The 23,409-nt window shown below is 39.7% G+C and overlaps 1 protein-coding gene across 6 annotated transcripts in view; it reads right to left on the bottom strand.

The window, feature by feature from the left end:
* The window catches only part of arhgef25a (Rho guanine nucleotide exchange factor (GEF) 25a), an 80,801-nt gene that overhangs the window by 47,731 nt on the left and 9,661 nt on the right, over nucleotides 1-23,409 (bottom strand). Inside the window, exon 1 of one of the 6 annotated variants that reach the window (XM_053686159.1) lies at nucleotides 13,911-15,029. The exons of the other annotated variants lie outside the window; for them this stretch is intronic. Within the exon in view, the coding sequence (XP_053542134.1) occupies nucleotides 13,911-14,004 (94 nt within the window). The 5' untranslated portion in view covers nucleotides 14,005-15,029. Of the gene's footprint in view, nucleotides 1-13,910; nucleotides 15,030-23,409 lie in introns of those variants that run through there. 6 annotated transcript variants of the gene reach the window in all.

Raw genomic sequence — 23,409 nt, 5'->3', positions numbered from 1 at the left:
TGCGACAGACTCAAATAACAACAATCCCGTTTGTTGGAGCATTGGGGTTACTCATGAAAGGACAAGACTCTATTCTAGACAGACTATCACGCAAGATCAAAATGTCAGAGCTGCAAAAAAAAAAACAAAAAAAAAACACCAAATTAGGAACCAGTCATATCAAAAGAAGAGCACTAATTCTTTAGAGTATTGGGTCCACGGGTTGGATCCGGCACTATAGAGTAATACAGCACTGAGCACTCAGTAAATGAGAAAATAGGATTTGAGCTGTATTTTGAAGGAGGAGGAAGATGATGCTTCACAGAAGGGACTTGCAAAGATTTTATTAAAGAAGCTAGACAGACGATAGCATGCGTGCATGGTTTCTATCCAGGGCTACGAGGGTTCAATAAACCTGCCGTTCCTCCCATTCCATCTATTTTTAATGTCATTATGAAATATCATGCAAAAAGAAAAGAGCTATGATAACCACTGTTAACTAGTTAAAGATTTCTCAGGGCCTGTCATTGTGTACAGACTTTCATTATACCTACATACAGTACTTTCCTATATCACCTACAATCACACTAGCAACAGGAGAAAATATATTTTCTATGTACATGCTTGGCTTGAATGAATGGCACACGGAGTCTCTGCACTCAACTTTAGTTCCTACCTGCAATAAGTTCCCATTTATGGCACAAAAATGGTGGTGTTGGTGCTGGGGATCTATACCCATGGTTTCATGTTATCTTGTCATATGCAACTTCTTATTAAATATGTATAAAGAAAGTAGCATAGATTGTTGTTGCTGCTGAGTGTATGAAGCTATTACAGTTAGCTTGTGCTGCTAATCTGCTAATGAAGCTAGTCTATAGCCTAACATGCAAAGCAAATAAACGATTTTTGCATTGAATACTGCATTGTTTAATTTGTGCTTAACTAGTTAGCTTTAGGAGCATTTTTAGCTACTAAATGTCTCATCAGAAGGCGGGGAAACCACAAGCAACAATATTAGCTGTCACAAAATCCCCACAAGAAACAAACAACATACTGTTTTTTTGTATGTAATTGGCTGTGTTTAATCTACATGACACACCACAATAAAAAAAAAATCCCTAGAACATCCCATACTAGCCAAATTTTAAAGAGGTTCTTTTTTTTTAACTGTGCTATATAACACTAATTAGTCTAATGCCTAAGTAGGCCTACTATCTAGCTAACTACTGTAGTAGGTTGTTTCAGTTTTGTTCCAGGGGTGTTTTTATTTTGACACCTTTTCTGACAGCATTTCTACTGTAAAACAGGATTTAGGGCTTTTCCACAGTAACATACAAGCTTTTAGAGGGAGTTTCATAGTTTCCTGAGCTAAAGTATTTAAATATAGATTCTTGTATTTAACCACTGTCAAATATCAGGTTGCATCACAAGTTTTATTAATCTAGGGGTCCTTGTGTGTATTACACACTGTCACCAATTCAGATATATAATGCTGGGTCAGGGGCAGCATGGTGGCTGTCAGTTGCATTTCCAGATGTTGTTTAAAAAAATTCAAAGTGAGAATGGGGTAGGGCTGCAAATCCCATGAGTCTTTGCATGAATAAATCCTACAGGGGATTTTTTTTCCTCAGGTTGTCATTCTGGCAGGAAATGTAAGCTCAATACTGTACCCCAAACTGAACTGGAGTCATGCAGTAATGGTCTATGGAAAAAGCCAATGCAGTCCAGCACAGCTAGTCCCAGGAGTCACTCCGAGCTCATCTCTGTCAGGGAGCCGATGCCCTCCTTTCCACTGACACCACCGCAGGAGCCCGGCACGCCAGCTACCATCTTGCTGTGGTTTTTGGTACAAGTGGGTGAGACAACTACTGACACACTAAACCCAGGAAGTGAAGAAGGAAATTGTACCACTTCAGCCTCAATTTTGCACCACCAGCTCAGACACTTCTTAAAAATAAACTGCAGATGAGGGTTTCTGAGTGGCAGCTTGAGGAGGAGAGTAAACCAAACGAGTTCCTCACTGAGGTTCAGGGTGAGTGAGCATTAGTGCAATGTGTGTCAGAGAGGGGCAGGAGACAATGCATAAACTCAGCAATATGGTTATTTGGGTGAATCCAATAATCATTGTGGAAGTCCATTGGTGGTCAGAACACAGGCAGGGAAAACTAAACTACAACAATCCATGAACAACAAAAAAAAAAAAACACGTGAGCAAATCAAAACAAGGACCATGGGAAACAAGGCTCAGAAATGCAATGAACAAGACTTTGTAAAGGGAAAAAAAAGGAACAGAAGGGTATAAATAGACAAACTAATCAAGGGCTGAATTCAGAACAGGTGCTCACATTAGATAAAAGACCAATGATGGGACAGGGGCAGAGACAGAATCAAAACACAGGCATATGCCAATGTAAACAAAAAGTGCATGTCATGAGCTCAAAATACAAATGAAAACAGTAGAGGAATTTGTGACAAATAGCACAAACAATGTAGCTCCTATTAAACTAGTTGCAATTCCTAACGTTCAAAGAACGCTGCACTGTTTAGATTTTATATTTTTTTTAACTTGGCCATGAAAATAACTCAAGTTGCTCATTAGATGTCAGAGTTTCCCAATACACGGTGCAAAAATAATTATAGAGATTAGTTAGAACGCTATTTTATTTTAGAATTTTAATTTGAGTGTGTACTCCTTCAATGGAAGCATAGCCTTAAGCCTAGCATTAGCATTAGCAATTTAAAGCCAATTTAAAGTTCCGGTTAAACAATTTGTTCCTCCAGGGACCACATCATATTCTACTTTACCAGTTATGAAAGTAATTTGAGTTGTTCGTGTTGTTGTCATGCCAACAAAATAAAATCCAAGCCCCTGGTGTCATTGTTTCTTGGTTCCAGGCCAGTTGAGTTTTGGTGCTGGAGCGACAGTGGTGCTTGAAAGTTTGTGAAATATTGGATCATTTTCCTCAGTAAATAAATGACTAAGTATAATTTTTTTTTTTTTGTCTTATTTGTTTAATAGGGTTCTCTTTGTCTACATTGAGGATTTTTGTGAAAATCTGATGATGTTTTTGGCCATTTATGCAGATATATAGAAATTTCTAAAGGGTTCACAAACTTTCAAGCACCACTGTAAAGCAATTTTGACAGCCATCATATCAACTCCTTTGAGAAGGAAAAGAAACCAAGATCCAGATGGTACAGGATCCAGATCCAGAACTAGCACCAGCACCTCTTGTTGATGGGAAAGGGCTGCCAAAGCCCACCAGTAACCTGTGTGTGTGTGTGTGTGTGTGTGTGTGTGTGTGTGTGTGTGTGTGTGTGTGTGTGTGTGTGTGTGTGTGTTTAAGCCCACTGTAGCTTTGGATTTGTGAAGTAGCATTGGAGACCCAGATGGTACTGAGGAGCCATCTGCAGTGATGAGACCAGAATGAATCCAGGAAGGCTGTGTGTTTGTGTGCGTGTGTGTGTGTGTGTGTGTGTGTGTGTGTGTGTGTGTGTGTGTGTGTGTGTGTGTGTGTCAACTTGGACAATTACATTTATGATCATAAGCAGCACCCATATCTCCTGAAGAGCAGCAGAGCCAGCCTGCCTCCTCACCTCCTGGCTACTGCCTACAGCTAAATTCACCACATTAAGCTACAAATCATAAACCTCACACCACAGTGGGGCAACAGTCAAATTGACAACAAACCGCAGACTGATTTAAGCCACACCACCTGAGCCCTTGTCCTTTTTCTCTCTCCTTCTACATCCAGAGCTACGAGGTGCAGATTGCGCAGCCTCCTGTGGCACCACTCTTCATGGTCAGTGTGCTTTAAAGGCCACTTCTGGTCAACAGTCTACACGTCCCAGGCATCTTCAGGGAAAGAAACTAGCTCTGCTTTTCATTTGCCCTCTCTTAAGCAAATACTTGAGAGCTTAGGAGACACGTACACTGAACATTAAATGGTGCACGCAATGTGGTAGAGATAATGTTACAGATCTCTGAAGCCTGTGTGCACGAGCCAGTGCGAATGTAATCTTAGAACATCTTAGAATGTAATCATAATCATGTGGGTTATGATGTTGACATTCTGTTTATGCGTATTGACTAGTTCCCGACATTTGGCTCCCGGTATAGAGTTTAAATACTTTGTTCCCCGCTGCTGTGGGGAAGAGTAGAGGACACAAAACAATGTAGCTTCTTTGCCTGGCTGATTAGTAAAGCAATTCAACTCTTTGTTCCTGAGAGCCATCATCATCATCATCATCATCATCATCATCATGCATATTTTTTTTTTAAGTATTTGAATATGAAGTGACCGAACACACACACTGATTGTGTACAGCATCTGTTTGGCTCCTTTATCAAACTCCCATTTTTATTCTTTGCCATGGCTCTCGATTATATCTACGTCACACTGCCATAGCAACTAAATCCAAGGGGATGTCAGTGAGGGACATCTACATGAAAGATAAGTAATCACAAAGATACACAACACACATTTCTTTTTTTTACATGCCAGCTTGGCAACACTTTGTTTACAAGCTACATAGGACATTCATGAGAATGGTATAAATGACAGACTTGTCAATATTCATGAGGAGATATTATGTATGTTTTGTTTTGTACGTGACTTGGTCTTTGCCTGAGGAGATCTTTATAGTGAAGATGCCGCACTTATCGTTATACGGTATATGGTAACGGTATAATTTCTAGCCTTTTCGTGCACACAGGACATTCCGGCATAAGTTGGCATAAGAGCGTATTAAAGAAGTTAAGTTGTAAAAGCTATACATGTACATACTGCCTCATTGTAGTGTTGCAAATGCACACTTGATTACTATTTTAGTTTGAGCATGCAGTATGAAAATCATTTATTCAGCTGCCATTCAATATGTGACATTGTACATGAACTGGGCTTCTTTATATTTCTTAATGCAAATGAACCATCAGCAATTCTCCTACATAAAGTAGATACAGTAAATGCACTTCCTATAATATACGCTGACATAGAAGACTTCTGAAAGCGTCGCGAATATGCCGTCAGGAAAGAAAATGACTTACAAGATAAATCAATCCATAATAATAAACACCTCCATTGTCTTGTTTCTTTCATGTAAAAAATAAAGTCACATGCTACTTAAAAACCGTATTATCTTAGACGTTTTGCCATTACACGTACATTATTCTCAGTCTCAGAAGCCCCTCCCACAGGCCACAAGTGTATCTATAGTACAATTTTCTAGCCACAATCGTCAGCATCATTAAAACAGGAATCTGTTTAGCTCACCTGACTTCTTGTTTCTAGCAGGACACAAAGTTAAGTTTTAACACCACGACACTGAGCTTTTCACAGCAAGACATAGTTGCTGGACCATACAGGGAATCCTGTCTTTAAAAGTAATTTTTTAAACAGTCATTGGCAAGATAATCTCATAAATTTGCCGACAGGTGTCAGATAAGGTAGGCGAGACAAAGCCAAATTGTTAGGCAAGAAAGGTCATCTCAAAACAGGCAAAGATCATGCAATGTGCAAACCACAGTGAAAGGGCAAATCCAAAAAATCCAAAAACCAGCTAAATGGTCTTATATAGCGCTTTTATCCAACGTGCTTTATACTGTGTCTCATTCACCAAGGACACTTCGGTATGTGAAGTCATGTGGGCCGGGAATCAAACCGCCAACCCTACGATTAGTGGACAACCGGCTCTACCACCTGATCCACAGCCACCCAGCTAGAGGGCAATATATAAAAGGTCTGTGGTTTATCAGTGTTTAAAATGGCCTCCTTTTGTCAATGTTGCCTTGTTCACTGTCCAAAGGTACCAGACCCTATAGTTTACGCTAGAGGTCTGAATGGTGAGACAACTGTTACACAAATCTCCAGCATTGCTTGAAATATAAGAATTACACAATGCTAATCAATGTGTTATGAAGACCCAGTGAAGGTACCTTTCAAAATACCCTTCAAGATATCTTTAACTTTCATAATTTGGTAGCTAGAGCCAGAGCTACACCACTGAAAGAGTCATCTTTATTGTATTTATGCTACAAAAATGTAATCTCTCTCCAGAACGTTGAGCCAATGCACTCAATACACACAAAGTTCTCCAGCCCTGTGCTATCCTAAAGCTGGACCAAAGGTTAACTTCACCGCAAGCACATAGAGTATGCCGTGGATTTCCCCATAAGGTCAAGAGGAACAGTATACATCCTCACATTTCGCAGTAAAGCATTAGCCTGTTGCATAAGAGACCAAGGCCTCCCGTCCTCACAAAGCAGCCAATCATCTTCCACTAAGATGCCGCAGCTGGAACCCCCCCTGCTACTGCTTTTTTTTTCCATCGTCCAAGGGCCAAACCGTTAAGCCATGAGAGCTTGCAGAACTGTCTGCACTTCACTGAAATTTGTTTCTCTATTTCATGAAAATGTTTGGCAGTCCTCTATTTTGAGGACTCCTCTAGGGACGACAGCTCAGTGTGGCTGCCAGCAGAAACCGATGGGGAACCTTTGTATTAAAAAACACCATTCTGTAGTACAGCAACGAAACATGCCCAAAAGGTCAGAGAAAGTCCTTTTCCTCAACTCGTGGCCTACATCTTTTATTTAAGTCACATGCAGGAAAGTTTACATCTGACAAATATAGATGCAATTTGAAGGACTGCATTCCATATACCGTCTTCTTTCTCTTGTTTTTTCTAAAAACAATTAGACACATTAGAGCAGGAGGTATGTTAGTGGGTTGGATGGTGGCAAGGGAAGAAAGAAAGAGAGAAGTGAATATATCTGCAGGGAAGCATAGGTGATTTGACCAGATGTGGAATGGATATTAATATAGAGCAGCTGAGAAAGAGACAAAGACAGACAAGCATTAAAACAGAGATTTGTCCCTGGAATAAGCTTATTCTCCACTGGCATCTAAATCATTGAAGATTTGTATTTAACTCAGCAGGGCCTATTTCTTCATCATGCTCAGAGAATTGTGTGTGTGTGTGTTCATAAGACAGGAAGCACATCTTACAAACAGAGATGTGTAGGAAAGTAGGAATGAAAGGCAAACAGGGAGTATGAAAGGGGAATGGGGTCTCGTGTTAAAAATATCTCTGCTCCCCTGCATCCTCTCACTTTAAACTACGCGTGCTGCTTTTCCAACAATCCGTCCAGGACCAACATCTTACAAGTGGATGACAAAGAGACAGTAGAGAGCCAGGAATAGGATATGTTACAAACAGGAACATACCATTCGCTCTGGTCACCTCGGATTTCTCCACAGCAGCCTGAATCACACAACACCCCATGCAGACGCTCGTTGGAAAGCAGTTACTGAAATATATAAAGTGTTTATCATTGCTGTAGTTATGGTGAAGTATCAAGTACTGTTTTTCCATTGACACGGTATCTGGGCTTGTTTAGGAAACAAGGGAAACCTTTTCAAATGTGGCCCACATTTTGAAACATTCCGTAATCACATAAGGGAGGTTACTAATGAGCAGCATAAACATAATTGCACACGTTGAGGACTTTACAAGTTCTGGCTTGGAGAACATATTTTACCATCTAAAGTCACATTGTTCTGCGTTTATACACAGCAAAGACATCAAAGTCATAGACACGGCAAAGTCGTGGACAATGTTCACATGCAAAATGAGATAAACATGTTTTAATGCATTTAGTTATTTCTACAAAGTGCATAGCTGATCAAAGGAAATTTTCTTAGCATTAACCTTACAATTTGCAATGTATCTGCTATTTATTATTTCTATAATTGTTTCTTCAAACTTCCCTAAACTTATTTTAAAGACAGTAATGGGGAAGAAAGCTACAAATAAAATTGCTCAAGTTGTTCCCATAGTAACCAAATGATCACAAACTGAGCCCCAAAGCCCTGATGAAGCAAATCTGCAGTCTGAGGACCGGTACTTTCATGGTTGGAGATCACACAAAGGTTTCCACCTAACTGCCTAAAGTGTTCTTTGTTTTGTCCTTCCATGCAAGCCCTTCTGCAGAACGGTTCTCGGTAAGAGGGAGTTCCCTTGTCCAAAATTCTCCTAGTAGAACCCCTTTAAGAAGCTAAAAACATTAGTTATCCACTTAAGGAACTAAACGTGCATGCACCAGCTCTGGAACCACCAGTAGGATTTTGTCAGAGAATAGGTAGACCAAGTGTTGTGGTGATCACAATGGTGAGTAGTGATTGGTCATTAAGAACAATTATGATCAGTAATTGGTCATTAGGAAAAATGGTGATCAGTGAGTGATAGTTTGACTCACACAAGCGCAACTCTGTCAGGCTTCACACACTGGTTGTGAGTCAATCTGCTCAAAAAGTCACAAGATTTTATGGCAGGCTTTTTTTTTATTTTAAATAATAAAGTTGCTAAAGGCATTTAAAATGCCTTTAGCAACTTTATTTACTAGCAACAAAGTCTGTAAGTTGGCAAGTAGATCTCAGCATCTGATTTCTGTCTTTTGCAGCTGCTAAGATGTCTGACACACTTAGCAGGAGGTTGCAAATCCAGCAGAACTACATCTTGCAGGCCCGGACACATCTCACCAGTGGGCGAGAAAATGGACATCTGAAATGAATCTCATAAAAAGACTTTTAAGTGTTTAAACTAGTGTGACAGTGAGACAGAGATGTGGTTGTAATTGCCTCCTGCCTCACAGGCAATCAGAAAGCAGACACGAGAGATTGAGAAGATGCTGGTGAAAATGCAGGAGAAGTGATGGAGATTTTCATAAACACAACCGCCAAAGATAAAGATACTGTTACTGCGGAGACTGAGCATGAGCAATCTGCCTGAGCGAGGTAGAAAACACACACACACACTTTCAGAATGTCTGTCCTCCAACACAGCGGATTTAAGAGAGATTACCTGCAAGTTCTTCAAATACCTTTCAATGTGTAGGAGGTTTTATAGTGGTAAAAAATGCAATATTGCCGCGTATGTGCCGACTCCAAATCAGACTAAAACTGTCTCCTGCTTAATCACCAACTTTAAATATGATTAATGTGGTACACGTACAAACGCTCGGGTCATTAAAATGTCAACCTATACTACACTGTCTTTGCCAGACAGGCCCACATATGAGAGGCACTACAGTTTATATCATATGTAGGTATTATGCCTCTGAGTGACCACTTTATTTCCTCAATGAGAGAAGGAGTGGTGCCATCTCTGCTATCAAGACAGCAGATGTGAAAAATCCACTTTGAGTACTCTTTAAATGGCAATCCTGGTCATCAGAAAGAGATACAGGGGTAGTTTGCAATGTTAAGGAGTGTTTCTCTACATATATATATATATATATATATATATATATATATATATATATATATATATATATGTGTGTGTGTGTATGTGTATATATATATATATATATATATATATATATATATATATATATATATATATATATATATATATATATATAAATTGCAAAGACACCACAGAAGAACTATAAATCGCAATATTGCCATGCAATGGATCTGGATAGTTTCTTCAATTCAGGCTTTTATTTATATATAACTGGTCTGAAATGACTCCCACCCATTTTCCTTAGAAGGCAACTCATTAGGCAGTTTGAACAAAGGGGATGGGCTTGGTATTTCATGTTCTTTTTGCAACTGTAGTTCATCCCACAAGCAGCAGAGGGCTTTAAAATTTGTAATCGTTCCTTTAAAGCAGCAGTCACCAACCCTCTTCCTTCCTACAGGTTTCATCTCCAACCAGAATCGAACACACCTGTTTTAGCTGATCTAGAACTTTTTAAGGTGATGATTACACGATCAGGTGGGCACGATTATGGGTGGAGCTGAAGTCTTCAGGGAGGTAGATCTCCAGGAACAGGGTTGGTGACCATTGCCTTAAAGCATGAAATTACAAGAGCAGTGTTGGAAAGGAAGCATAGTTCTGAGAATAGATACTTTAAATAAGGATATCAGAAATAAATATGCAAATGAGCAGCAAATCGTACACAGTGACTGAATGGAGTTGTGCTATGATCTTTAAAAAAAAAAGAAAAGAAAAAGAAGTTTTATGCACTATATAAACCAAAGAAAAAACATTTGGGGGGATGCTGTTATAGGAAAATAATCCAAAACAAGGTGGTGTGTTGCAGACCGATGTGAAGCGTGGTTAGTATTGCCAGCCCAAAGGGAATTATTTTCTTAGAATAACATGCCCTGAGTTTTATTCCTCTTACACTTACACACTAGCTTTGCCAACTCTGGAGATTCCTTCTATGAATGTTACATGAATGTCTTCTTATGGAAAGCTTCACCACATGAACATTTATAGGTTTTTCTTTGTCAAATAGCATATGTTTTTGTTGTTGTTGTTGTTGTTGTTTTCAGATTAGGATTAGATTATATTCAGAATCTGCCATACAGGTCCCTGTGAATGAGCTGTTACTATAGAATCAATAATGCTTTAGAACACGTATGTTAATAAAAACCTGTGATTTCTTCTACAGCTGTTACAGAAAATTATTCAACACATTCTGGCCATCGTATAAAAGATCAATTTGACTCTTGTAGCATTTCTGATAATTCTATGAACACATTACATTATATCAGAAAAATACAATTGATCTGCAAACAGCAAACTATTGTTTTAGCCACGGTAGAGCAGCAGGTTACAGATATTTAATCAGCTTTGTATATGAGTAAAGCCTCGTACTGCAATCCTGGTTGCGACAAAAATAAACGTAGAATGAAGATACTGTTTCATGAGGTATAAATATCTTGTGGTTTACTGATTAATCAGAGCAACAGGACAAGTGATGAAAAACAAAATCTGCTGTGAATCACCACACGTTCAGGCTGATTAAATAAGTGTAAATGAGCCCTCTTTGTCTTGCTCATAATCGCCTAACATGTTTTCCTCTTGAGGTACAGATCGGCTTCCTGTTTGTGGATGAGTGAAGTCAGAAGGTGAGATGATACAGATATACCGTAATACACTCAGCTCTCCTGCAATTGCTCTCCTGCCTCTTCCATCTCCACACCTGCTGTTTACGCTATTGCCTGCTTAAGTGACACAATGCAACTGATTATCTCAGAAAGTACAATTTCATGCTTCATTGTCTAAGGTCAATGTATGGAGTCATGATACCTGTGGATTCTGATCTACAGTCTATAAGACATTAAGTACCTCATCAAAACATACACTCAGCCATGCAGCCACACACACACACACACAAACACACACACACACACACACACACATACACGTAAGTTCAATCTAAAAGCTCAATGATATTGATCAGACTTAGACATGGATGGCCAAAAGTGTCTACTGGAATCTCCAGACCTTATGAGCACAGTTGCCTTAATTTCCATTGGCGGCTGTGGTCACTGAGACAGAGAGGAAGACGTCATACTGCTCAACCCTGTGCTTGTAAATAACAGCTGCAGTGCGGAAAGAAACAGCACGTTAAAGTGGCATAATTATGACTATCATGGTCTGGCTAAAATGCAACATGCAACGAGCAGTTTGGAAAAAATGATGCCCGAAAGGATCAGAGACGGGTAGTGAATTACAGAAGCACAGAAAAAAAAAACCGACGCAGAAATTCTTGCATCGACTTGGTGGAAATAAATAAAGTCTGTGAGACGGTTCAATTCAGGAAACATGATTCCTGAGCGGCCTCATTTATTGTTACACAGCACTGAAAGAGGACGTGAATGGCTGGCCAAGCTGGCACATGCGACTCCGGGCTGCCTGTGACCACCATATATATCTAAACAAGAACTCCACTCCTTATGTGTGTATGTATGTGTTTAAGGTAAGTTGGGTCAACATGATGAGCTAAATGCAGTCTTGGCTCAGGTCGGGTACGCTGATATGTAAAAGGAGTGTAACTCAAGAATGCAGCATGAAGAGGATCTGTTGCTGAATACATTTAGCTTGTTGTCTTTATTCCACAACCTGAGTAAACATTTAGCCCTTATTCGAGCATGATTAAACACTCTTATGTAAACCACCGAGTTATACCCTCCTCCATCACGGAGAATGCAACCGAGGTGCCTAAGAGATGACAAGGCCAGAAAGAATATGAGAAGAATAAATGCGAGAAAAGTAAAGGAAAAGAGGGGAAAAAGCTTAGAGAGGGGTCACATATCAGTTTAAGCAGTCTCCATTTGCTGCCAGCTCTCTGTTAATGTGATTTATATTAAAGCAACTGGGTCTGATGTTAATTCCTAGCATTAAAACAATATCTACTGACTCACGGGAGCGTTCACTAAATGGCACACATAACTGGAGGCTTAGTGCTGATGGAGATGGAGCGGCACTTTCATTTTCCCCTCAGAGACATACATATAATATGTATAATATGTATATGTAATATATATATATATATATATATATATATATATATATATAATATTTGGTAACATTCTGTTATCTGCTCAGAAGAACAGCTCTGGTTTATATGGTGGCACAGAATCTTTAAACAGGAACACCAACCTCGAACCAGACAGGACAAGCTGGTGTATCTAGTTGGCTATCAATTATATTACCTCTCAAAGCTACGTATATTATTTCATTTTGGGGTGTGGTTTTATATTTTTCTTCTTCATCTTCCATCTTCAGTAGCTGCTCCATTGCGATCAGGAGCTGGATCTGGGAATACACCATGGATTGAATGCCAGTTCATCACAGAGCACCATGCCCACACACATTCTATTCAAGTTCACTTGTAGAGGCATTATAGTTACCAGTTTACCTACTGGTATATTTTTACGAGGTAGGAGGAAACCGGAGAACCTGGAGGAAACCCATTCTATAACCCGAGCTCAGGATTGAACCAGGGACCATATTCAGCCAACTTCCACCAAAATCACTTAACATGCCTGTAATGAGGTGTAAGTGGCTCTGCTGGAAAAGTGTAACATTTGGTGCTGCCAATTTTAGTGTACTTTTAGTTATATACAGCAGGATCACAGCAAAGTTTGGCGCCAACCCTAGGAAGGAAAGAAACCTGGCTGAGAATGATGTATTGTGTGTGTGTGTGTGTGTTGAGTTGTGTTCTTAGATTATTAATTGGATATTACAAGTAAATTCTCTTCCTTTGTTGTTACTACCAAAGGCAGTTACATCATACATCCCGCTGTTTTACTGAAACGCACAAAATGCGAGTTCCTCGAAGACAGAATTACAGGGTATTCAGTAATAGGCTGAAAAATTAAAGGTGTACAGCTGGGAGGCAGCAAAAAACACAGGAAGACTGAAAGCACAGGGTTTTAATCCTGTTTTTAGAGAGGAAGGAATTTTTCTCTGTGGCCCGGTCCTCTACTGTTTCATAAACCCATGTGCTATACATACATAAAGCATCCAGAAATGCCTCAGGAGGCTTGTCACAAACCATTCTTTTATCTATACACACACACACACACACACACACACACACACACAAAACTAACTATATACACACAAAGAGCACTTGTGCAGGCTCTAATACTCGTGTGTGGGGGGGGGGAGGGTTTGTAAGAGGAGCGAGAAGAGATGCAAAAAGGAGAAGCTCGGAAAGAATCCTTAATCAGGAAAAGTGACAGGCATCTGTTGCTCTGGCTGAGAATGTGTGGATGATACACACATACTGTATGCTCACTAACACATACATGCACAGCTATGCTTAATCACAAGTGTATGCCCACACTGCATCTCGAGAGGAGAGATAAGGAGAAGGTGGGAGGGCATCTGTCAAAGCAAATTTAAGGCAAAGGACTGATGAGAAATGGAGAACAGATTATGAAATGAAGAAAAAGCCAACTATGAGGCTGTATGCTTTTATGATCTAACAAGCAGTCAAAGCACTTTGGTCACACTTCCATAAGCTCAAATGTTATGGTTAAAAAGCACATAGCTATTACTATCCAGTGCACTTTGTATAAGATAGTAAATTAGAGGACAGTGAGAACCAGAACGCCGGAGTCACTGACCTCTGACCCTGGCATAACAGCAGCCGCACTTTGCCAGGACTTTTCGGAACAAGTGTTGGCAGGCGCAGCCCCGGTGATGATGGGCGCCCTTCATGTTGTATCCCAATCAGAGGCAGCCGGTCTACCAGGAACCAGCATGACCCATGGCACCCGCGCTCTCTCCCCCAGATACACGCACTCCTGCCCTGGAGAGTTAATCCCAAAGAGGTAACCGAAGAACCTTGGCAGATAACAATGAGGGGGGATTAAAAAAAAATCAGTCCAGAAACCAGGTTTAGGTTTAGGTTTAAGTTTAAGTAGTCACAGTTTATAAGTGAAAGAGTCAAGATTAGGCGAAAAGCTCAGCTCTCTTTCTGTTTCTCTCTCCCCTCCATGTGCAGCAATCGTCCCTCTGTGCTCTTCTGCTCAGCGCCTGGTCAAATGATCAGACAGCACCACTGGCTGAGAGCACGAGGTAGAAACAGAGAGACACAAGACGGGAGGGGGGAGGAGGTGGAGCTTCACTCAGCAACTCCAGTCACTGGCTAGTCCACAGTACAGCTCCCACTCCTCTCTTCTTTTTTCTTTTTTTCTTTTTTTTTTTGCTCTCCCCCTCTCTTTACAGCTTGTGTTTTCTTTTAGGGTCTCACTTCCTGATGCATTTTTTTTTATCCACATTGTATCATTTAGCCTTTGAGTATGTCACTTGGCAAATTCCTTATTCACTGCTTCCAGACATCCAGTCAGTCGGAAACCTAACACCTTTCGAAGTCAGAACCAAATATAAACATGTGTCAAAAATAGCTGCACATGTGTTTAACGATATAATTATATCTGCAGTGCAAGACAAGAGCTGTCGTTCTCATAGCCAGGCTGAATCTTAAGAGCTAGTGGGGGGTTTGTGTTACTGTATACACAGAAATGAGCTGATCGCAACAGAAGGACAATACAACACACACTTGTGGCTAGTTTATAACTAATTACGACTGTTAATAGACTTCTTAAAGTACTGATTGAAGAAAGGGACGTCCATTGGGTTGGGGATATTTAAATCCAACTTTGGACTTATGTGCAAATGAGCAAACAAAAGTGTTTGGCAGTGTATATATTGTATTGTACATAATAGGGATAGGCAATATGTTACCATAACCACTTTACCGGAAATCCCCACTGTAAGTTTTCATGGGAGGCCCTAAAATCCTGTTTTCCATGACATGATAAAATAATTGTAACATACACCCCCCCACCCCCCCCCCCCCCACCCCCCCGGCCTCCGGGTTACTGCTTTTATTACATGGCAATTATAATTATTATCATTATTAATAATATTTGCGATAAACATTTCTTCTGCATGACAATGTAGTCTGTTGCAGACAAAGCTTTGGTTGCAGACAAAGATTACGACATTCCATAGACATAACAGTAGCTTAAGTATAATAGTTTTATTGGTTTAAAGCAATTAATTAACAGGATTAAATTATTGTGATTCAGTCACAGGTTTGCATACAGTATATCAAGGATTTTAGCTTTGAACAGCTTTGAACTTGGCTCAGCCAGTCAGAATTTTGAACTGAAACTGCATTTTATAAATATAGTTCTGTTTTTATGGTGATTATAAAAAGTCTTATGGAAGCTTATGGGTTTTGGGAAATTTAATGAGGTGACACTTCATGCCTGTTCGAACATTCTAGATTTTAGGTGTCCTCTAAGGCAGTAAATGGGAATACCACAATTTTTTCATGGGATTGCAAATATTTAAAAAAAAAAAAAAAAAAAAAAAAAAAAAAAAAAAACATGATTTCCCACGAACACACCAAAGCATCTCATGGGGTACCATTCATGATCCATGGTTTCAAATGAAAATCCCATGGGAATTTTCCTATAACTAGACACACAGAGGCCAGGGTTACTTATTCAGATGAAACCGTCACTGCTGAGCTTGTTAGCGAGTCTTTATTTCATCTGAATATGTTTATTAAAATATGTTTTAAGATTTGTTTAATTTGTAGTTACATAGCAAAAACCTGACATTTCTTTGATATCAACGCTAATCATGTAAGAACATAAACTGAATTGTAATGCCAAATTGTTGGTGCCTATGAAAACAGTAGGACTCCCCCACCTCATAAATCTCAATTTAACCTCTGACTCTATGCTGAAAATGTCAAAAACAGACTGAGATTATGCAAGATAACAAAAGCAACAAACGTATAACAATAGCTTGATGATATGTGAAGAGATGATATGTGCTATTTAAATGCATTCTGTCATGATAAAGCAAACCATACAAAACCATTTATTCAAATACAAATAAATGTTTTATAAACTAGATTTTGTAGATTTTGTTTGGTAAATACCTGTGACGCGTGATGTTCTATAGTTTTGTCTCATCGTTGTGGTGTTATCTGATTAATAGTAGATGTTAAAGACAGTTATACCACAGCACTGTTGATTTCTCAATTCTGATTGGCCAGAAGGTGTTAATTAATTTTCTATAACCTCAGCTCTGACAATAATTCCCAGCCCCAAGGCAAATCACAGGTTTATATTAATGCTTTTGTTGTAATATGTTATGTTTTCTATAGAAACAGCTTACACAGAGATTTGTATGGTTTGCATCACTGAATTTTAAAAAGTGTGTAATTGATCATATGGCAATATTTACTGTGAGAACATGTTTATTTAGCATTCTTTTGGAAGGAGTCTCCAGTGTCAGTGCTTTGTAACCATATGAGCTAATGTTGCAAATTTAAACTTTCCACAGAAACAACAGAGAAAGTGAGGAAAAAGAGGGATTGGTGAGGGATCGATTGTTATAGAACGATATATAGCTGCTATAAAATAAGAGACAACAGTAATGAACTTGTTTTGTGGACATTCAATAATATTAAACCCAACTTTGTTATTTAATTAATTAACAATTGCACTTGTTGGCAAATGATATGTGCTATAGTATAGTTTAAGAAGAATAAAACACTCCAGGATATGTTGTTACTAGAAAATATGTGCCAATGTGTTTTCTTCTTTACATTATGCATATATAATCATAGTTTTCTGTAGTTGTTTTTTTTTTATGTTTAATGTTCTCACTTTGGTAACAAAAACTTAATGTTGTGATATACATTGTGTATCATGATTATGTCTACACGTATTATGATATATTTGTTATATAGCCCACACATAAGCACATATGGGTAACAATTCAGTGACATTTCAACACAAACAGTGTGACAGGTTGAGGCGGGAGCAGGTTCAGACAAAATTCCTGCTTAATTGAGCCAACATGTGTGCTTTGGAGGAAAGTTTGTGTGTGTGTGTGTGTGTGTGTGTGTGTGTGTGTGTGTGTGTGTGTGTGTGTGTGTGTGTGTGTGTGTGTGTGTGTGTGTGTGTGTGTGTGTTGGAATGTGGGCTATCTACGGTCAGAGAAGTTCATGACACTCAGCATGTCTGTACATTCTACTCGGAGGACACCATCAGCTGAGAATTGTGCTGAGTGAATGAATCCCTCGCCCTCCTCTTCTTATCCATCTAGATCGTCTCTCACTCTCATTCTTTCTCTCTTGTCGCATTCTTCCTTTTGCTCTCTCTTTCTCTCCATCTAAAAACTCTCTCACACCCCCTCTAGTCCCTCTAGAGTCCAATTACTGACTACAGCAGTGCTGAGAAGTTTCATGGATAGGCTAGAGACCATTTTCTCTCATCCTCTGATCCTTATACAAGTGTGTGCAATCTCAGTATCAAAGTATCAGGATTAGAGAACAGCAAGTTGTCCAGTGAATTTAATCAGATAAGCATGGATAATTAAAGATGCAGTCAAAAAACACACCCACAAAACAGAGGGCGGAAAAAACCCTGAATGCTAGCACAAGTCAAGTTTACAGAATTGACAGACGACATGACAGATAGTTCAGTAGAGATGCCTTCTTGAGCTGATTGGATATTGGTGTTAATTCTCTATTTCACAGTGCCCAGGTTTCCACAGTGACCAGAGTTTCTCCTCTGAGCAGATACTGCCCAAATGTGAGGAGAACCATGCAACCATAAAGTACTGATCCTCAATCATTCATATTTTTAAGCAATATTTGATATATTCATTCATTCTTCATCGTCAGTAGCTTGTTGGATCCAGAGCCTATCCCAGGAACACTGAACAAAATGGGACAATCCATTAATCAAACCACTACAGCCGAGATATTCAGATTACAGACACAGACCTGTTCAATGGGTTCCACTTTAATTACATATACTAGCTGTTAAAAGCAGAATGACTTCCACATTTGAACAAAAATATGCTTTGGTTATTTCACCAAGAAATACTGACAGGTCAACCACTCCAATTTTCAGCGCTGACCTACGTAGTTTAACCGACTTGTAGGAAAAGAGCACTAGGTTGCACTAGTGACAATGTACACCCTTGTTTCTGCGATGCTCACGTTTTGCTGTTAAAAAGAGAACCTTAGAAACATCACATAGTCCATGGCATCAGAAATTGTGAGATTCATAACAGTTCATATAGTCCAGCTATTTTCACAGACCCAACAGACGCACACACACACACACCAAGAATATCTTGTGCATCCTCACATACTATGACTGTGCATGATCTTGATGGTAGCTAGAAAGACGAAAGAAAGTAAGATACTGGGATAACTCTGAGTGAAAGCTCAGAGGACTGTGGGAAAATTTCTCATCATAGAAGAGCGTGGGCAATAAAACATTCCATGCTACTGATATATAACATAAATCCAGCTCCTACACTGAGGAACGGAATCTACCTTCTCTCTCTCTCTCTCTCTCTCTCTCTCTCTCTCTCTCTCTCTCTCTCTCTCTCTCTCTCTCTGTCACCCTTTTTATCGTATATTCAAACACACTCTCAGAACACATAAGAATTTAATAAGAAGTTCATAAAACTGCAGCAGTAATTGGGGACATGTGTAGGCGATAAATAGGATTGAGTACTAGTTTATTTTTCCAACCAAGATCATATTACTTTTATGAAGATTGATGACATTAAAGAAAACACACACACACACACACACGCACTCACACACACACACACACACACACACACACACACACACACACACACACACACACACTGAAAGGCCAAACAGATTAAATCAAAGAGATCTGATTGCATAGTAAATCACTGGTGAATATGATTTAAGTATGTGAGAATATAATTTATTACTAACAACTCAAAGTAATTAATTGCTCACATCCTTACATACCATAGGATTATATCATCTACAGGAGGATGTCTGAAATGCTTGTGTGCTGCATGATGTAATTGAGTGTATTATGAATTGTCATCAGTAGGGGGTGTATGTGCTATAACATAGCAGTTTGCCTCACTTTTTTCAACTTCTGGTTATCACTTAAAAGCCATGCTGGCGATAGAGAACTCAGCATTATCAGTGCGTGTTCAATAAATATGTACAGGGTTAACAGCAGCTTATAAAGTATTTGTGCACATGATGTACAAATACAAAATACAAATATACAATATACAAAATGTCCAAGGATGATGCATCGGCTATTGCTGAAATTCCCGTCTGAAATCCTCAAAGATATGTACTACATAATGATATACTGTAGATACTCTTCGTAGGCTCTTCATTATACACTCACCAGCCATCTGTACATCTCGTTCATGCAATTATCTATTCAGCCAATCATGTGCCAGCTGTGCCATGCATAAATTCATGCAGATACAAGTCAAGCGTTTCAGTTAATATTGAAATTAAACGTCCGAGAAATGTGATCTTAGTGACTCTGATCATGGCATGGTTGTTGCGGCCAGACAGGCTGGTTTGAGTGTTTCATAAACTGCTGATTTTGTGGGATTTTCACACACAACAGTCTCATGGATTACACAGAATGGTGCAAAACACAAAAAACATCCAGTGAGCTGCAGTTCTGCAAGCAGAAACTCCTTGTTAATAAGAGAGGTCAAAGGAGAATGGGGAAAGCTGACAGGAAGGCTACAGTATCTCAAATAACCACAACTGTGGTGGGCAGAAAAACATCTCAGAAAACACAGCATGTCAAACCGTGAGGCGGATGGGCTACAACAGCAGACGACCACAGCAGGTCTACTCCTGTCAACCAGGAACAGGAATCTGAGGCTACAGTGAGAACAGGCTCACCCAAAACATTGGCTGGTCTTTTCCAATCTAGACAAAGATCTGATGTAATCCAGTTTGATGTGAACATGAACTGAAGCTCTTGATTGGAAAAATTGCATGATTGAGCATGTGTAGAATTTTAAATTGTGTATTTAGTGAGCATACAGACATGATGCTATATATAGTGCTCAGAAATCTGAAATGAAAATAAAGCAGTTATTAGTCATAATGTTGAATAGAAACATAATGGACTGCATATGTGATGGTGTTATGTATATGGAAAATGTTCATATGTCAGTTTTCCGTAATAAAGCTCTCCTGATCTCTGGTGCACTCATTTAATCTCTCTCTCTCTCTCTCTCTCTCTCTCTCTCTCTCTCTCTCTCTCTCTCTCTCTCACACACACACACACACACACACACACACACACACACACACACACACACACACACACACACACACACACACACACACACACACACACACACACACACACACATACCGTAAACAAAGATGTTCTGAGGTGGCTAAAGATGTAAGTATCTCAACAAACTCCCAGTACTAAGACTGGAATAATGGTCCCGTTTGTGTGCCCAGGAGCCGAGCAGCATTACGTGGGGTGGGGTCAGGGCTGCAGGAACAGCTCGTCTTTTCTTCATCCCTTCATACTTCACCCTGTGTCTGCTGCATGCATTTAAAACCTATTCAATACCAGCTTACCTCCTCCCCCCCTTGATCCCCAGCGGAAATCAAATCCTTAGCTTGTAAATCACAAAAGGTCAAGTCATCTGCACAGAACTGGGCTTCTGCAAAAGCCATAAGCAAGACAGTGACACTGATGTTTTTGAAACACTGGAGCCTGACAGTCCTTCCTGAGCGTTAATCAAGGATGTAACAGGTCGAGACCTAGCTCCTATTGCAAAAGCATTGCTGAGTGAGATAGTCTGTCTGGCTGGTCAGAGAATCTGAATGAACTTGAACTAGCTTGAAGCTATAACACGTGTTTAGATGAACGCAGAAAGAAAGAAAATATTTTGAAGTAGGTTGTCTTTTTACACATTTGTTCCATATTTCTGTACTTAAAAGTGGAAAGGAGGAAAGCCTGGAGTGATCATAGAATTTCAAAGATACCTTAGAGATATATTAGAGATAAAGATACCTGGCATGCTTCTTAATTTTTTTCAGCTTAGAAACAGATTCTGCTTCACGTCACAATTGAGCCGCTAAGTTCTATCTCTCTTCCTTAAGAGAAATATATAAGGCATAAAGAGTTCAGTTCAGTGGCAATTGCAGTTCATCTCATAGGCAGTAGTTAAAATTACAACCTGCTCCTTTAAAACAATCAGGGTGAACTGAGAGGAAGGGACTGATGATCATCATCATTATGATCATCATCATAATTATGATCATCATCATCATCAGCTCACCAATATACAGCCAATAGATAGTAAGACTGCACACTGTATGTTCCTATGTTAAAGGGAAATAATCAGTGACAGGGTGGTGTGATGCAGTCCAACATGAATCAGTTACTGTAACTATCTTGGAGCTATCATTGGAGACTCCTTCCATAGGGCAGTGGTGGATCAATGGTCAAGGTCCTGTCTACTGATCAGAAAGTCAGGGGTTCAAGCCGCAGTACTGCCACCTTGAAGTTGGAGATTGGAGACATTGGAGACTCCTGCCATAGGACAATGGAGGCTCAATGGTCATGGATTCAAACCCCAGCACAGTCAAGCTGTTAAAGACCTTTAACTCTATATGCTCCATGAGCACTATATCACGGCTCAACCTGTGCTCTGACCTCAGCTTCGTAACAAGCTTGCATATGTATATGTGATAAATAAAGCCTTCTATCAATGTCTCCTTACACTTCACCATATTGAATGATTATACTTTAGTAAATAACAACGATAACATATACTCAACACCTTCTGACCTTCTGAATTAGATATGGTAGTGTGGTAGTTTTTTACTTCACATTTAGTCCAACAGAAACCAAACATAAACATAAGCAGAATGGTAGCACAGACAGCAACACAGATGGCTAGAGGACAGTGTAGGACACAGAAAGACTGTGTGTTTCCTCCACAATTGCTCCTCACCAGAAGGATAAATTCTCCAGCACTATACTGAGGCTGTAAGCCTACTGTGAACCCCAGACATAACAAACTAAGATCCAATTGAGAGCTAGAAAGCTTTTATATTACCCTGCTGTCTCGCTTCACTGTCTTTCTTTACTGTCTCTCTCTCTCTCTCTCTCTCTCTCTCTCTCTCTCTCTCTCTCTATCTATCTATCTATCTCTCTCTCTCGCTCTCTCTCTCTCTCTCTCTCTCTCTCTGTCTCTGATTCGCTCCCTGTTTGTCTTTATCTGGCATAGACAAAGTCCAATTCAGTATTGTTTGCACAGAGAGCAATGGAAGGCTAGGTTAGCACTAATCCAGCGTTATGGGGTCCAGCTCATTTTATGTAGTGTAAACTGTTTACTAGCATGTCGCATGTCTGCAAATCCCATCCATAAGTTCACAAGATGTATGTTTTTCTCACAATCACACCCATCTACACACACACACACACACACACACACACACACACACACACACACACACACACACACACACACACACACACACACACACACAAACATGGTGCCTTTCACAGCCTCTCTTGGGCTCGGTACCCATCATCCCCATCTTCCATCAGCCTCACACACATCAAGGCGCAAACAAGTCTCCACACATGCATTAAATCTACCACCTCTTTTTTTTATACAGTTCAGATATTTTCCAACAGATGTTATCTTATACAAACATAACCCACACAACTTTCTTGTCTAAATTCTGGAAATGAAATGAAGTCCTTACAGATTACACAAGACATTCTGACTCCAACCTTGACCTAGTGTCATTGCCTTTTAAAGCATCATTCTTACAAGCATCTCATTAAAGTTCTGCGCTGAGCAACACATCGATTCTTCCGCCTCCTCTCTGCAGCATTTCACTGCAGTTTGGTCCTTTGGTACATGCTGAAAAAGACTAATGTCTACAGAAAGAAGGAAAATATTTTGGGATATATACCAAGACACCACAGTATCTTGATAGAGTCCAAGATACCACAGTCTCTCTGTGGGCCTGAGGGATGGGTGGTGAACCCTGTGGTTTCTAAGGAAGACACCTGGTCAGTGTCAGAAGACTCAGACAGAAGACAACCCCCGATCCCATTGACCTGGATCAAAGCGATACCTCCAAATGGACAGTTCATCAAAGGGACTTGGCTGTGTACATTGTGAGAACCTTAAGATGCAGCCCAGACCTTGTTGACTGTTCCACTGAATCACATGTTATAAATTCACAACTCGGGTATGTATAAAATCAATCAGCTCCCCATTTTT

The sequence above is a fragment of the Ictalurus punctatus genome, chromosome 15 (assembly GCF_001660625.3).
Source record: "Ictalurus punctatus breed USDA103 chromosome 15, Coco_2.0, whole genome shotgun sequence".
Lineage (NCBI taxonomy): Eukaryota > Metazoa > Chordata > Actinopteri > Siluriformes > Ictaluridae > Ictalurus > Ictalurus punctatus.
This window is presented reverse-complemented; position numbering and strand designations above follow the sequence as displayed.